The following is a 15,694-nucleotide window of genomic DNA, read 5'->3' on the forward strand; positions in this document are numbered from 1 at the left end:
ATCTGATTGCCACCCCGATCACCGTGACCTTGGGGCCCTGTTCCCCGACAACTAGGAGGGTGGTAAAACACTAGAACAGGTTCCCCTGAGAGGTGCTGGAATCTCCATCCTTGGAGGTTTTTAAGACCCAGCTAGACAAAGCCTTGACTGGGATGATCTAGTTTCGGGTGTTCCTGCTTAGAGATGACCAACTGAAGTCCCTTACAACCCTACTTTTTATGGTACAAGGACGAGCTCTCAATAGACATGTCAGAAGCAATCTAACACAGTTCTGTAGACAGAAGTTTTTAAATTTAGTTTCCATTGTACTATTTGCAAAATATTGTTAATGTGATTTCCTACATCATGATTTTAATCCTTGTAATCAATGCACTGGATACAGACCTCTAATTTGAGTCTTCCATGAAGTGATTTAACTTGTTCCAAGGAATCTTGAGCAATTTTCAATTGCAGTTCCATCTTTTTTAAACTTCTCAAATTTTTATCTTTTTCTTTTTGCTTATTCACTAGAATATCATGGTTTTTTTGCTTCTCCAGGAGACAGTTATGTAAAGTGATTTCTAGAACAGTCCTGTACAGAGGCATAGAGAACTTCAGAAAGGGAAAAACCCAACCAAGAGATGTATCAAAACCAAAAAGACAGAGGTTGAAATACAATTCTAAATTAAAATTAAAAAATACACAAATTACACTCAATTTGCAAAATAAAAAAAATAAAACCGTCACAAATCTGTGGCCATTCTCTGAGAACAGAAAGGGTAAACTGCCAACACCTTCAGTAAATTCAGTGGGCCCAGGGTTTTACAATACTAAAAATTTATTCAAAATGTAAAAGAAAAATATTTCTGTTTCTTAAAGTAAGAATTACAAAACCTTATTTTAATAGTGAAAGAAGTTTTTAAATAGTCTTTTTACTTCTAGATTTCAGTTTAGAGTACTACTTAACTCTTCATTCATTCTTTTTTTTAATAGGAAATGCCACCCGTAGGGATAGAAATGTTGTTGCTGAAAGACTGGTCAAGATTACAATTTTCCATCTTTGCACACAAAGGGAGGAACTTCAAGTTTTTTGGAACCAGGAATAACATTCTGATATTTCAAGGCTTATTGTTGTTTATATTGATTTGCCAAAAGTGAGAAGGATAGGATTTACAAGGAAATCTAGAGGCACTGGAATTCAGTGCCATATGAGTGCTTAACTCCCTTATGCTCCTCTGAAAAATCTAGGACTGGATTCTTTGGTCTACTTAGTTCACTGTGTATTGCTTACACAGCAGAAAGTATATTTAACTCAGCCAAAGAAATTCCCTGCATCTTTTTAACTTGTGGATATAAATTTGGTGTTCCCTGTTCTCATTATTCTCATGATCTGTGGTGTTCTTGAAACTCTTGGAGTCCTGTGAATTATAGGAGAATTTCATTATTCACTTAAAATTAAGCAGGATTGTTTCTAGCTCTCATGGCTGGAGAGAAAAGCTTGTAAATACAACCAGAATGCACCTAAAGGCCTAGAAATCAAAAACTTGGATGACACAAATTTGAAATGCATTATATAAAAAAAAATCAAGATCTTGAAGGGCATGGCTTATGATCCTGGAAAGCTGGTGTTTGATGATAGTGGGAACATGCAACTTGTGAAAAACTGGTGGAAGTGGCTCTACAGTTTCTCGGGCCAACTCTTCCACCTGCAGCTGCTCCCTCCTCAGGGAGACATTGATGTAGCAGAGCAAGGCTCTGCTCTGACCATGTCTTTGTGATGGATGGTTTCTACTAGCAGTGAAGCCTGCTGCCCCCTTCTAACTGGAGTTGGACAAAGAAAAATTATGGAGCCAGAACTGGGCCCCTTTTCACAACCTCTTATCAGTCTTTGTTCAGGAAAGGGGTGGAAACTGAGCTCTTGAGTTAAGTTCTGGGAATACTCATTTGAGTTTTCTGATAATTTTCTATTGAATCAATGAGTCATCACTGAATTCAATGGAATTTGGACAAGGCCCTTACAACATCTTTCTCTTTGTGTAATATCAAGTTTTAAATACCCATAGAATTCAACAAACAAATATTATTCATCCCTGTTGGAAACAAGGCTCATTTTAGATGATGGGAGTCTATCAAATCAGATGGTCAAAACACAAGCTTTTTCAAAAGCTATAAATAATTTAGAAAAGAATGGATTGTTTGGAAGAGATGAGTGCTTGCTTATATCTTTATAACAGAATGTGGCTCATATGCCTACAATGCTGACCTGTCTGCTAGGGCTGTCGCTTCATTCTCTTTACCCATTTCTAGTAACTTTGTCAAATGGTTGAATTCTCGCTCCTTGCTTTCAATCAATGCTCGTTTTCCATCTAATTCCTTCATTACATCTTCCTTTTCTTCTGAAAGTTCTTCATTCTTTTTTTCTATTTTTTTCAAGGTATCATTTAATTCTTCTATTTGGTCATCGAGGGCTTTTTTCTTCTTCTCTACAACCCTGTGGACATATTTCAAAACAACTATTATTTCAAAACAACTCCATGCATGTGGCAGGGCACTGTTGGTGTCAGCCAATTTAAGGGCTAAGCCAAGCAGCCAGCAGGTGCTTGACTGCAGTGGCCATTTTAGATCTCTGGCTGCCTATATAATCAGAACAGTTCACTGCTGGCAGGCCAGACAGAGCCACTGCCTGGCTGCAAGGCAGAATGCAACATCCTGGAGGTAAGGGCAGGAGCTGTAGGGGATTTTTGGAGGCTCCTGGTCCTGGGCATGACTTAAAACTACACCCTGCCAGGAGTGAGTGGTCTGGTGGGGCTCCCAGTGGTGCGGGGACCTTCAAGAAATATCAGGCCAGTTACTACCCTGGTGAAAGGTGGATCAGGGTGCCTTAATAAGCCCAGCTCCCACAACCAGGTGGGTTACCCCATAGAAGGGTCAAGAAGGTGGACCCAAGTTAGAGTGATTGGGCTAGAGGCTCAAAGACCTGACTTGAAAACCCCCACCGGGGCCATGCTGGGGCCAGGACCAGACAGGTCAAAAGGGCCAGGGGCCCACTGCAAGGGATGCCCAGAGCTAAGGGCCTGGGGTTTCTGACTGGCCTTGGAGGTGAGGCCAGAGCCTGTGTGGCCAAAGGTCCTGGGGGAACCACGCCTGAAAGGGGGAACACTTCAGGGAGCTAGGCAGCCCAGAATGAGGGTGAAATAAGCCATCTGATGGGAGGGATCTGGTAAGGGTCCAGACTGGAGGATTCTGGGGCCCAGTGTGAGTGATGATAAGATCTGTGGATGCCATCTGTGAGGTTTGGTCTGTGGTGTAGGGGAGGAACGGAGCTGCAAATAGCACCCCTGGCATCAGGGCAAGAAATGGGCAGCCTCCCACTTAATTAATATCATAATTATATATCATCAAGGCATGGCAGGAGAGAAGGCAGGCATTTGGCCCAAAAACAGGTGGGTGGGCCATTGGTAGAAAGGCCACAAGGAAGCCCCCTGTTACAGTGAGTATAGACCAAAATCCAAACCTGGTCTTGTAGCGAGTAGAAACTGGCTATGTCTATATGTGAAATTAATGCAAAGCAATAAACTTCAGTGCATATTGCACCAGAGTTTATTGCTCCGAAGCAGGGCTGTCCCTGGGGGTCATAAATCATGGCAACTCCCCCAGGCCCTGGGCTTTGGGGATCTCCATTGGCAGTGCTGTACAGGCCCCACCACAGTTGCTGCCATGTGGCACCGCCACTGGCTCCAGCCACTCATCACCCCCCCACGTGCTGCTGATGCTGCTGCTGGCTTCTGCGGGGCGTCACCACCCCTAACCCCCGGCCCCATACAGGCTGATATGCCTCGGGCCCTGTGCACCCCTAGAGACAGTTCTGCTCCCAAGCACTGCCTTTACATGTGCACCCAGGACCACAGCACATTAAACTAGGTTGGAGCAGCCCTGGCTGTCAGGGGCCAGGGAATTTGCCTGCCAGATGGGGGAGGCTCTGACCCAGCTCAACGTGGAGGGGCTGGCTGGGGCATGAGGGTTCTTCAGTGTGTGGCTAGCAAGCAGACGACCCCTGCACTGAAGCACCCTTATGCCCCAGCCAGCCCCATCAACATCTACATGTGTGCTGCTGCGTGGTAAAGAACTCTGCTGCATGATGGTACTTGTATTTCCAAGTACTAACCTACAGCAGAGGTAATTAGTTGTTTGTGGGCTAAAATATGCATAGAGATGAGACTTTACTGCAGAGCTAATTGGGCAGCTCCACAGTAAACATCTCGTCCCCCCAGCCTGTACTAGTATATAGGATTGTTCTGGGACACTAAGGAAGTGTACGCCTCAATTAAGCCCTTATATACAAATAGAATTTAGCAGAAAAATATAGCCTCTTGGTGCTGGCACATTGATATAAGGGCAGACTTTTAAAAAAACGATTAATCTCATGTATGAGGCTCTTTGGAAGAATGCTGATAAAATAAATATATTTCTTACAGATGACTATTCAGTCATATGTTTGGCATGTTTCAAATATCTCTTGAAACATCTGTGGTTATTATAAGAATAATGTCTCAACAACCAGACTTTCTGCTTTCCTGATGCTCTGACATTTTCAGAGTCACCAGGTAGAAATTACTCATTTAAATGCTGTATTTCATTACTATCCATAGAAATGATTTATTTACTATCCATAGAGATGATTGGACTGGATTGTGGGGTTTTGTATTGGATTTTTGGGACTTGCTAGATAAAAAAGATTCTAAAATAAACTTACTGTATTTAATTGAATCTAAGATGACCCCCAACTATTAGATTGGAAAATTACATATTTGGCTCAATTTTCCACATCTACAATCTAGTTATTGGAGGTTCCTCTTAAATTTAGCCTTCCCACCACTGCCACAGGGACAGTAGTGGCAGGGGAAGTGGTGACTGCGGGGGCAGGCAGCCTCCCCACAGTCCTTTTTCCCTCCCCTTTCACTTGCCCCCCCGCCCACCTACTACCAGTCCCCCTCAGTGCCTTTCCTTTCCTACCACTTGCCCCCTTTACCTCTGTGGCTGTTCTTACTCTGTCTCCACTGGGGGCATAGAGTACTCAACCGGGCTGGGCAGTAGTGGCAGCTCTGGCTTCAGGCTCCAGCCCCACCAAGGGTCAGGACCAGAGCCACAGAAGCTCCCCTGCCACTCCATGCACCCCTACCCTGCACTCCCCATGCTCCGTGTCCCTTTCCTTGAGCTCATCTCACAGAATGCTCCACTTCCCCTGAACCTTATATGTCCCTTTCCTTGCACCTCTTCCCTTACACCTTTTCCCCACACTCCTCTCACTCTGCATGTCCCCTCGGCACCATGCACCCTTCTCTGAATCTCCCTTTTGCACCATGCAACCTTTCCCCCACGTTCCCTCCTGTACTGCATGCCCTCTCCCTCATGCCCTTTCCCTGAACTCCCCTCACTCCACACTCCCCTTCCCTTAGGCTGTTCCCACTCTGTGTCCCTTTCCCTGAACTTTCCTTGCTCCATGTGTCCCTTTGCCCATGCTCCCTCTGCCACCCATTCCCCCATGCTTCCCCCACAGTGTGCGCCCCTTCCCCATTTTCCCCCCAGCACTCCCTTCCCAATGTCCTTTCCCTTCTCCCCCCCACTTGTTCCATGCATTCCTTTCTTGTGCACCATATACCCCTCCTCCATTTTCCCCCATCACTGCACACCCTTTCCCCCACACTCCTCCCACTCCACATGTCCCTTGCCCCACGCTGTTTCCCTGCACGCAACATGTCCCTTTCCCCATACCCCTCCTCACTCTGCATATCCCTTTCTCTGCAATCTTCCTGCTAATCTTACACACATGCTCCCCCCACATTATGCACCCCTTCCCCATCCTCTCTCCCCTCCCCCACCTGCCACATTAACCTCCCCCGCCCCCTCAGGAGCTGCAGCAGCTGCTTGCCTGGCCTATATTCTCTAAGATGAGAGGGGTTTTTTCCCTATGCTGAACTAGGGAAAAAACCCTCTTGTATTCAGGTGAATATGGTATTTTTCATACCTAGAAAGATTAGTTTAGAAAGAAACAGAAAATGGGTACAGTATTTAATATGAAATGATTGCTCTCAGGTAGAAATTCTTTAAGAATACATAACAGCGGTAAATTGATGACCAAAGGAAAGTGCACTGGGGAGACTTCAGTAACCTTAATGTAATACCATGGTCTAAGGTGTAAAGCAGGGCTGCCCAACTGATGGTCATGTGCTGCATGCAGCCCACAAGGGCCCACCCTAATTCTTTATTAGACCTCTCATTCATTGCTGTTCAATGAATATAAAAATTAAAAGATCTGAGGAGTAAAGCAATGTCTTGCACCCTTGCTACATAGTGATTTGGTAATCTGTGCAAAGCTGTATTTGATACTACACTGTGATAGTGGATATTCACAGATATTTTTATGGATTATAAACACATTTTATTCCAAAGTGCTTTTATTAGTGTCTTCAAGTCTAAAATATGTTTTCCTACTCAAACTCTATCTTTGTAACATGGCTTTGATTCTTTAAACAGATTGCAGACACCTTACCTTACCTCTGTCTCTGCACTGATCAGAATTTTGTATCAAGAACTTAAGCTTTCTTAGTTGTCTCTATAAAAGGTTTCTATTATTATTAATAATACAAAGAATTAATATTCAATAAAACAATGTTTAATGTATTTAAAAACATACGTTTTTTTGCGGTTAATCTTGTCCATTTCTTTTCCAAGTTGGACAGGTATAACATGGAGTTGAACTAACTCTTCCTGGTATTAAAACAAAATTGTTAAAGAAGCAGGGTCTAATTTTATGCATTTTCACATAAACTAATATTTGCTTTGAATTATGTAATGACAGAACAGAAATGTGTATTTTACAGTAACAGCATACATTAGTGCAGCCTAAAGTAATACAATATAAAAACCAAACAAAACTTAAGCTTAGCAATTAAAATAAGCCATGATAAAAATGTTATAAAATTAACTTTGACATAACAGTATACAATGTTTGTTAATGGGTCTTTCTTTTCAGGGAGGGTCTGCCACTATTATTTCTGCATCAAACAGATAACTCAGTCTACTTACTTAATTTACACATAGCCTATTATTATATGCAAAAAATCCCTCTAACAACAAAGCCTCCTCCTTCCAAAAAAATCTATACTAGAGCAAAATGAATGCTTACAGGCCAGAAAAACTAAGATAATCTGAAGTCATTAATTCTGGTTATTGCAATTAAGGCAAAAAATGGCTTAAGGTTAGTTTCAGAACTGACTGTTCCTGCACTGATAATCAGGATATATTTGAGATGTCTGAAGTATGATAAATTTACAGATTAATACAGCAAGTTATTCTTAGCAGGTTCCAATAAAAAAACATAAAATAATCACAGTGTGTTTATATGCATATGACATATTTTGTAAAGGAATTACAACTGTTTTAGAGTTTAACATGTCTGTTGAAAATTCTGTTTGTACCTCTCTGCTGTAAACGGAAGGGTCTTCCAATGTGGCATTACATGATGCCATGTAGAGATACTCAAACTATCTTTGAAGAAACTAGCTCAAATTGCAGAAATAAGTGGACCACATTATTGCTAATACACAACACTTGCAAACATACTTGGGCTTCTCAATGGGGCTAACTAGTCTAGGTGAAGTGCTGTACTGAAGATGGAAATTCTTCTTCAAGCTCCTAAGATAGCTCATGCAGAGCTATTTTGGTTATCTATATAGCACTGCATTGTGCCAGTTAGGCATACCCTGAGGGTACATGCATATGTTTGTGGTGCTTGATCTATGACCACATGGCTTGCTTTAAGCCGTGTGATTGTAGATCATTGTAACTTCCCATGCCTTTCTCCCGAGTGTCGCATGTGTGGACTCTTTAAGAATCTCACTGTGGCTTCTTGGGCTGTACGGCCAGGCTAGTGGGAGTACCCTCAGGTCGGATCCCCAGGGGTCTCTCCTGCCACGTCTTTAATAAGGGGTTTTAAATCGGGAGGAAGATTTATGGTCCTGTCCCCCTGGTTCTTTCCCTTAGCCTTCCTTGTGACCACCTCTTCTTCGGGCTCCATCTCCCCTACACCTCGCCAAATGCCAACCGTGATGTTGCTTGTCAGGGCCGATGTTTGGGCCCTCCTCAGGACTTGGTCCCTTGGGGCTGTGGTTGTTGACCACTGGTGTAGCTAGTGCCAAGCACTCTCTGTGGCCCCTCTCTGGTCTATGCAAAGCCGGGTTTTACCCAGACTGCCGCCTCCCTTGATGCATCGCTGATTCCCTGAGTTTGGTACCTCCTGCTGGTTGTTCGGTTCAGGGTCCCATCCTCGCTGCGTCTGTCGCCATACCAGTCACTGGGGCTACCAGCTCTGGCCCACAACGGGTCCGCCGGCAGCTCCTTGGGCCCATGCTGGCCCGGTATTCCCTCCACGCTCCCTTCCCGAGGAAGCCACCAAGCCTCCTCCTGCTCCTTGCTGTCCAGCTGCTCTGACCCTTCTGGGCCAGCCAGGGATGCTCCTTCCAGTCCCCCTGGCTCCCTTCTGGGTGAGCCTTTTCTGCCAGCTTTGGCTGCCTGCCCAGCCAATTGCCCTTGGCACGCTTTTATAAAGCATGCCCAGGTGGACGCGGGAGCTGTTCCCGGCTCCTCCCAGCTCCGCTGTGGGTTTTTTCTTTGATCTTTGACCATGGCAACTCCAGCTGCCGGTGCAGCATCCCGCTGCCTCTCTCCTTCTCCTGGTAAGTTTTCCTTACAATCAGGTCTAGCTAGTGCACATTCACTAGTACTGGAAGCTGTGCCAGGAATCTAAGTAAGTTGGGTGGGAGGGGGGTCTACCAGTTTTGGGGGCTGGTGGGTCTGTGGTGGGGGAGTTGATAGATCTGTGGCAAGGAGGTTGTTCACCCAGGGCAGGGAGGACTGGAAGGCTAAAAACAGACTAGTTGGGGGAGAAGCAGGGAGTGCAGCTCTGGGGCTGAGGCAAACAGCTGAGTTATGTACAGACATTCATTAAATATGTACAGATGTTCATTAAATCAAGCTATCCCATTCCTAATCTAAGTTTCCTCAGGTGAACTAAGTTAGAGCAGGCCAGCTGTTTTTTGCCTGATCCAACCTCCCCAAATATCCGTACAGATTGGCACTAAGATTTGCCTAACCCTAGTTAGGTCAAACCAAGTGTAACATTTGCAGGTACCATAAATTACTAGAAGGCAATATGTAATGAGCTTAGAGAGCCACAAAACACAGTAAAATGACCAAAAATAGCCTTTACATATAAATTTCCTAGGTCTCTGGTAGATGTGCAATTAAAGATGCAATGGTATCTGATACATAATCCCTACAATCATGCTTCCTGCCTTGCCCCTGGATCAGCTGGCAGGACTCCTAGTTGTAGGATTGCCTGGTGTACCCCAGGACTGGGAGCCCAGATCGTCTGGTTAGAGCTCCCAGCTGCAGAGATGTGGTAGAGCTCTTGACTCCAGCTGCACCCTGAAGGTTGGGAGCCTGATTTGCCAAGTTACTAGCAAAAGGGGCATATTGGAATCAAGAGCTCCAATGTGTTTCTGCAGCTATGAGCTGCAGCTGATCACAACTCTCAGTCTTAAAAGCTCACAGAAGTCAAGGGACCCTATGCTCTCTGAAGGCTGGAAACCCCAATCAGCTTGGCCACACATTCAATTAATGGAGTGATAGGAACTAGCCAAAAATTATTATACACCTTTTCTATAATAACTTTGTGGCTTATTCCTTGTTATATCTTAGCATTAATTGTATTAACACGTGGATAGGGAATTATTTGGAATGTGATTATCTGGTTAATCACACCTTAAGTGTCATGTGTTCCAGGGGCCTCATCTTTAGCTTCTTACTGTCTACCAGGCCTAAAAGCAAAACCTAGGCATCCTGCCAAAACACTGGAGGTGCACCTACATGTGTAATGAGTATGGCTGAATAAACACTGGCACATTTTGTGCCGGATTTTATTGTTCCTGAGCAGTGTTTACCTGGGGCCATGGCACATTGAGCCAGGGTGGCACAGCCCTGCCTGGCAGGGCAGATGAGGGGTCAGCCTGCTAGGCCAGGGCTGCAGCTTCTGCCTGCATCTATCGAGAGTCTGAGGGGGGGAAGTCCCCCACTATTAGGGGTCCCCCCACAGCTTGCTGGCTGTGGTCTCGGAGGGAGTGTCCTCCACCAGCCCAATGGCAGGCAGAAGCTGCACTGCAGACTACCCAGCTAGCTTTTCACCACACTGGGAACTGGAGCAAGGGGAGAAGGAAGCCCAGTGTCACGAGCCCCCCCCCCCCCCCCAGCAGCTTGTTGGCTGGGGCATCAGGAGGGGGCTGGGCCAAGTCAATGTGGTGGGGGGGCTCCCCTTCCCCACCTTGCCCCAGTTCCCAGCACAGTGGCCGGCAGCTCCATTCCTCACCTCTTTCCCCCAGCTGGTTCTGGGGCTGGCATGCAGGAGCACCCCCCACCTGGTGGACTTGGCCAGTGCAGGCAGGCACTGAGTCCCGCCCTCTCCCCTCCACCCCCAACCAAATGGTGAATGTCTGTTTGGCTTATTCCCTCTCTAAATTATAGCACTTTAAGTAAAGTTCAATAGTTAGAGCCCTTCTGTCAGGGGCTTTTTCAACATCTATACTTAGCCTATAATGATGACCATCCCAAGTTATTCTGATATTTTGAAATTTGTTTTCATCCATAACAGGGCAAGTAGTAGAAATAGCAGAACTCTTCATAGACAGGAAGCTTATATGTGTGTTTGTGAGCGGGGGAGGAGTGTATCATGTATATGTGTATATAAAACTTTAAATGTTTTATTAAAACAAAAGATTCCAGCATTAAATTCATTTAATTTTGGTGTTTGGAACTAAGTCGAAACATTCCATTTAAACACTAATCTGTGTCCCCGCTCTGAGCTTCCATAGAGCCTCTTACAAGTTTTAATTCAAGTGTCTCATGTTCCTATTTTTCTTGATATGCCTGTTACTTCAGCAGAACTGTTACTTACTACAGTCAAGTGATGTCTGATATATTGCTTTATCCAGAGGGCGTCTGTCGGGTTCCACAAAAAACGAAGTTTGTGTAAAGACCAGTCTAGACCTGATAATGAAGGCACGAGGCACCAAAACTAACCAGATGTGGGCCCATCAGTGATATTTCTAAATTATAACTATTTAAAGCTGTTATTTAATTTTCAGTGTTCTTGATGTAAAAATAAAAAAATCAGCAAAAATAATCACACAGAAAATTTAGGGTCTTAGATGTTACATTTTCAATTAAAGAAACAATTGACTAAAAACTCCCAGTCTTCTGTAATTATAATTCACAGAAATGTTATTATGTTCTTTTTTCTTTGGTTAACTGAGACCTGTTCACACACATGCGCGCACGCACACACAGAGCTGAAATTAGCTCATGAGTTCTGATCATTCTGGAAGTTCCTTGTTTGTCAGTACTATGCCTATTAGTTTCCAAAAACTGTTTATAGAAATGACCCACCAGCATAATACACACATATTGACTAACACTGTAATCTGTGGTAGTACATACTGGAATGACAGCACAAATATTTAATGTGTTATTTTTTGGGTGAGTTTGCAGACACACAAACACCTATATACACATTTATATGTTACCTTTAGGTTATCCTCCTGCTCTAGAAGTTCCTCCACTTCTTTCTGTTCTTTTAACATCAGTTTTTGCTTGAATGCCACATCCTCCTTCAGTGCTTTGATCTCTGCTCTCCTTTGGGTTGTTTCTTTACGAAGCTCTTCACAATTTTCTTTCAACATTTTAATTCTCTTTTCTGTTTCCTTTAAAAATACAATCCAAAATTATATACACCTCATATTTGTATGTTTTAGGAAAGGAGAAGTGTATTCCTTGCATAAATAAGCGTGCACCAGAATACTGTTGTATTGTTTGTTCAGGAATTAATTGATCTTTCTTTAGAGAACAGTTACTTTAAAAAAGAAGATTAAAGAGCCTGAATGAATTGTGTACTATTTTGGTATTTTTTGCAGTCAAATGCATTTTTCTTTTTATTGTGCCACTTTTATCAAAACCTCTGAAATCCTCTGATTGCATTACATTTTCATTACATTTTCTTTCACATTTTTATTTTAAATCTGAAATTTAAAATCAACATAATTCTACACAATATTTTTCATGCACTAATATTGGTTTGGTTCTCCCTATTATTAAGAACATTGTTATGAGATTTGGCCTGATAGCCCTGAAGACCTTTATTTATAGACCTTTATTTATCCATAAAATAGGTACAAACAAATAGCAGAAGTTCCACCTACTCCACAAAGCTCTGCCAATATGTCTGTTCTCCAACAGACGAGACTCTAGCATTGGCAAGCTGAGAAGTTTAGTTTCCATGGATCAGATTCAGATCATCCTTGCAGATACCCCCACTTCAGTTTTGTGACACCTATGAAATAGGTGTCTTACTCTGAAAGCACAATCCAAATAGACAGGATCAGGAATCTGGAATAGCCTACACTTAATGGAGAGAATTAGGAAACTCTGAAGAATAGCTTAAATTGCCTGGGCACTGTACACAGTTGGACAGCAGGAAACAGGTATGTCTGAAATCCTGCTCCTCTCCTGACTGAGTGATGACTGATACACATCTGCATGCTTGGTGCTCCCATTCGTGTTCTAGATTTATAATAGCATTTTCATCTTAGTTTTATAGGCTGAGGGCACAAAACATGACTTTCTCCAGTGACATGCATTTTATACTTACACCTTGCTTGGGGATTCTCTCATACTCCCGCTGAAGGATTTTTTTTTCTTCTTGTAAGCTACAAAAAATAATCACAGATAGAGTCAAACATAAGGAAATAAATGATTTACTTACAAGATGGTGGCATACTGTGGTTGTCTAAATACCTAAGCAAACCACTAAAGCACTTCTGTTGGCTTTCTGGTTTGGCACTGATATAATCACAACAATGGTAACACAATCCCAGTTTTTAAAAAAACCCTGATTAAATCAAATAAAAACTGTCACCAAAACATAAATCGTAACAGCAGTGCTTGACAATGACCTATGTAACGTAGAGCATCACAAGTACAAGCTTAAGGCTGCAGAGATTAATTCAGTCGTTTCTGTTGCCCTTTCTGACCAACACCGTCCCATCAGAACAGATTCCTGTGCTGCCTTTACTAGTTCACAACAAAAGCGTTGTCATCTGAGGAAGGTAAAAAGATATTATGCCTCATGTTCTGTGACACATACAAAAGGCAACTGAAGGTTGAAAAACCAAAATTAAGCTCCCTCAAGAGGGCCGTTTCCTTTTACCTGAAGGAAATGAAAAGGCAAAAGAAGGAACATTCATGTTTAAGTTAAAATAAAGCCTAAACATGAAACACAGATAGAAACACAATTTTTCTCTTAACAAAATTAATTTTATGCATGGCATGCATTCATTATTTTAGGACAGCTAGGGAAGATGTCAGACTACTGTCCCAGGCATAGTTGAGATTGTGTTTAAAATATTATGTACATTATGTACAGCTCTGGGCATCTATGCTAAAAAAAAAAGAGATTCATTCAAACTGGAACAGATGCAGAAGAAGACTATAAGATTGATTAGGGCAATAATAAACCTCCCTTATCAAAGGATATTAAAAAGCTTGGCTTGTTCACCTTATGGGAGCAAAGGTTGAGGATGATATACAATTATTCTTTATAAATTTATTTTTGGGGTGACTACCAAAAGGAGAGGAGGAATTTAAGCTACAGGAAAATTGGTCATAACAATAAATAAATTAAATGAATAATTTATACTCAAAATTAGAAGGTTTCTAGGCAGAGAAGTGAAAGTCTAGCAAATTGCTGGTTGTATAACAATAGGCGTCAGGCACCTGACACTCATTCTATTTTGTTTTGTTCTGTTTTATATCCTGTGGGATGGGTGTTTTCTTCATCTTCACATGTTCACAACTGTTATCAGCATCATTACTGACAATAAGAATAAGTCAAGAATAATAGAATATAAACATTAAGCTTAATCATTTCTGTTTGGGAATACGGAGATGTACTATTATTGTAGATTTCTAATAGTCTTCATGTTAATACATCAAAATGAATGCGAAAATAGTGTGACTGTAATGTATTAAAAAAAACTTCAGATCATTAAGCCAAGTAAATTCATAACTTTTTCCCAAGGGATGACTGCAGCTGCAAACTGCCACAAAAAATATAAAAATTAAGCAAGAGACATTTGGAAATATAAATGATAGTCATCAAGAGAGGTCTGTTAGTTCAGCACTCAGCATAATATCCAATAGAGAACATTTTAAAATCATTTTAGGTCCAATGTTGCAACACACTGAGAGCCTTCAACTTCCTTTGACTTTGGCTGGGACAATTTAACAATTCCCAGAAGGTGCTGCACACTTATGTGTATAGCTGGAATGCATTATTGGAGATACCAAGATGCCCGCATGATATTTCTGGGATGATTATCAAAGTATGCTTAGCTTGCATATACTGATGAATATAGTAACAAAATAGTTGATCAGGCTTGCTTTCTTTAACAGCTTCATCTTGAACTCAATAGGCATGTCCTGATGAGCATGCATGTGAGGTTTGCGATGTCAAACTACATGTGATGCACATGAACCTGTACACTGTATTGCTAATTTGCAGCACGGTGGATTTTTTTTGATAATGGGAGATCCTACAGCAAAGTAGGTTTAGATTTGATATCAAGAAAAACTTCTTTACTGTTAGAAGAGTGAGACAGTGGAATAGACTGCCTAGGGATGCTGCAAAATCTCCTTCACTGGAGGTTTTCAAGAACAGGTTGGATAAGTGTTTGGTTAGGTATGATTTAGGAGTAGCAATCCTGGATTGTGCTATGAAGAGCACCAGTTGGAAGCCAACGAGATACCCCTACACACATACCCAAGAGATGTCCCAGAGCACTGCACAGAGATGGAGAAGAACTTTGCAACCCAGAGCAGGTGAAAAGCAGACAGGACCATGTTCAGCAATAGAAGAATGAAGCTCCACAACTTTTTCTGCTAGGAAAGAAGATTAGAAGCTGAGATGAGTTTATGGAAGTGATAGGGTAATAAAGGGAGTTTGAGATCTCTAGGCAGGGTGTCGATGCATGGGGTTGCATTTGCTGTCCTCAGGTTGCCATGCAGAGTGGACCGTATCTTGTTATCTCATGCTTCTGGGTTTGCTGGGGCCATGAGGGAATTTTTTTCCTTCCTGTTGCTACAGGTGTCAGAGGGGTTTTTGCCTTCCTCGGAAGCACTGGCCATTGGTCACAGCCAAGGCTGGGGATTTTGACTGGTGTGTGTTGAGTCTACTGCTGGGACTTAAAAAACCCAGAAGTTTCTGGCTAGAGGGTTTTTCTCATTTGCTCAGGGTCAGAGCATTTGTCATGTTTGGGATCAGGAAGGAATTTTACCTCATGGTCAGATTGGCCTAGACTATGGGGTATATTACCTCCCTCTGCTGCAGAAGGTGTGGTTCCCTTCTTGGGATCTCCTGAGCATATTTTAGAACTACTTCCTGTCCTTTTAGGCACAAGACATTGTCAGTGCCCTTGTTTCTCTGCTTTACATAAGGCAATTTAAAAGGTGTTTTTAACGTTTCAGACAGTTATGCCAGGTAGTGGTGTGTGAGGCTGTACCTAGAGTTTTTAAGAACAAGTTATACAGATATTTGCTTAGGATGGTCCAG

At 42.6% G+C, this 15,694-nt stretch overlaps 1 protein-coding gene across 3 annotated transcripts in view; it reads right to left on the reverse strand.

The window, feature by feature from the left end:
• Nucleotides 1–15,694, reverse strand: part of CCDC146 (coiled-coil domain containing 146) — a 144,450-nt gene that overhangs the window by 36,166 nt on the left and 92,590 nt on the right. For all 3 annotated transcript variants that reach the window (XM_090041930.1, XM_090041929.1, XM_090041931.1), the window contains 5 exons: nt 12,737–12,794; nt 11,616–11,792; nt 6,674–6,747; nt 2,243–2,470; nt 385–571 (listed from right to left, as the gene is read on the reverse strand). In XM_090041930.1, the coding sequence (XP_089898056.1) occupies nt 385–571; nt 2,243–2,470; nt 6,674–6,747; nt 11,616–11,792; nt 12,737–12,794 (724 nt within the window). The remainder of the gene's footprint in view (nt 1–384; nt 572–2,242; nt 2,471–6,673; nt 6,748–11,615; nt 11,793–12,736; nt 12,795–15,694) is intronic.

This window comes from Crocodylus siamensis, chromosome 4 (assembly GCF_052110815.1).
Source record: "Crocodylus siamensis isolate JL-2025a chromosome 4, ASM5211081v1, whole genome shotgun sequence".
Classification (NCBI taxonomy): domain Eukaryota; kingdom Metazoa; phylum Chordata; order Crocodylia; family Crocodylidae; genus Crocodylus; species Crocodylus siamensis.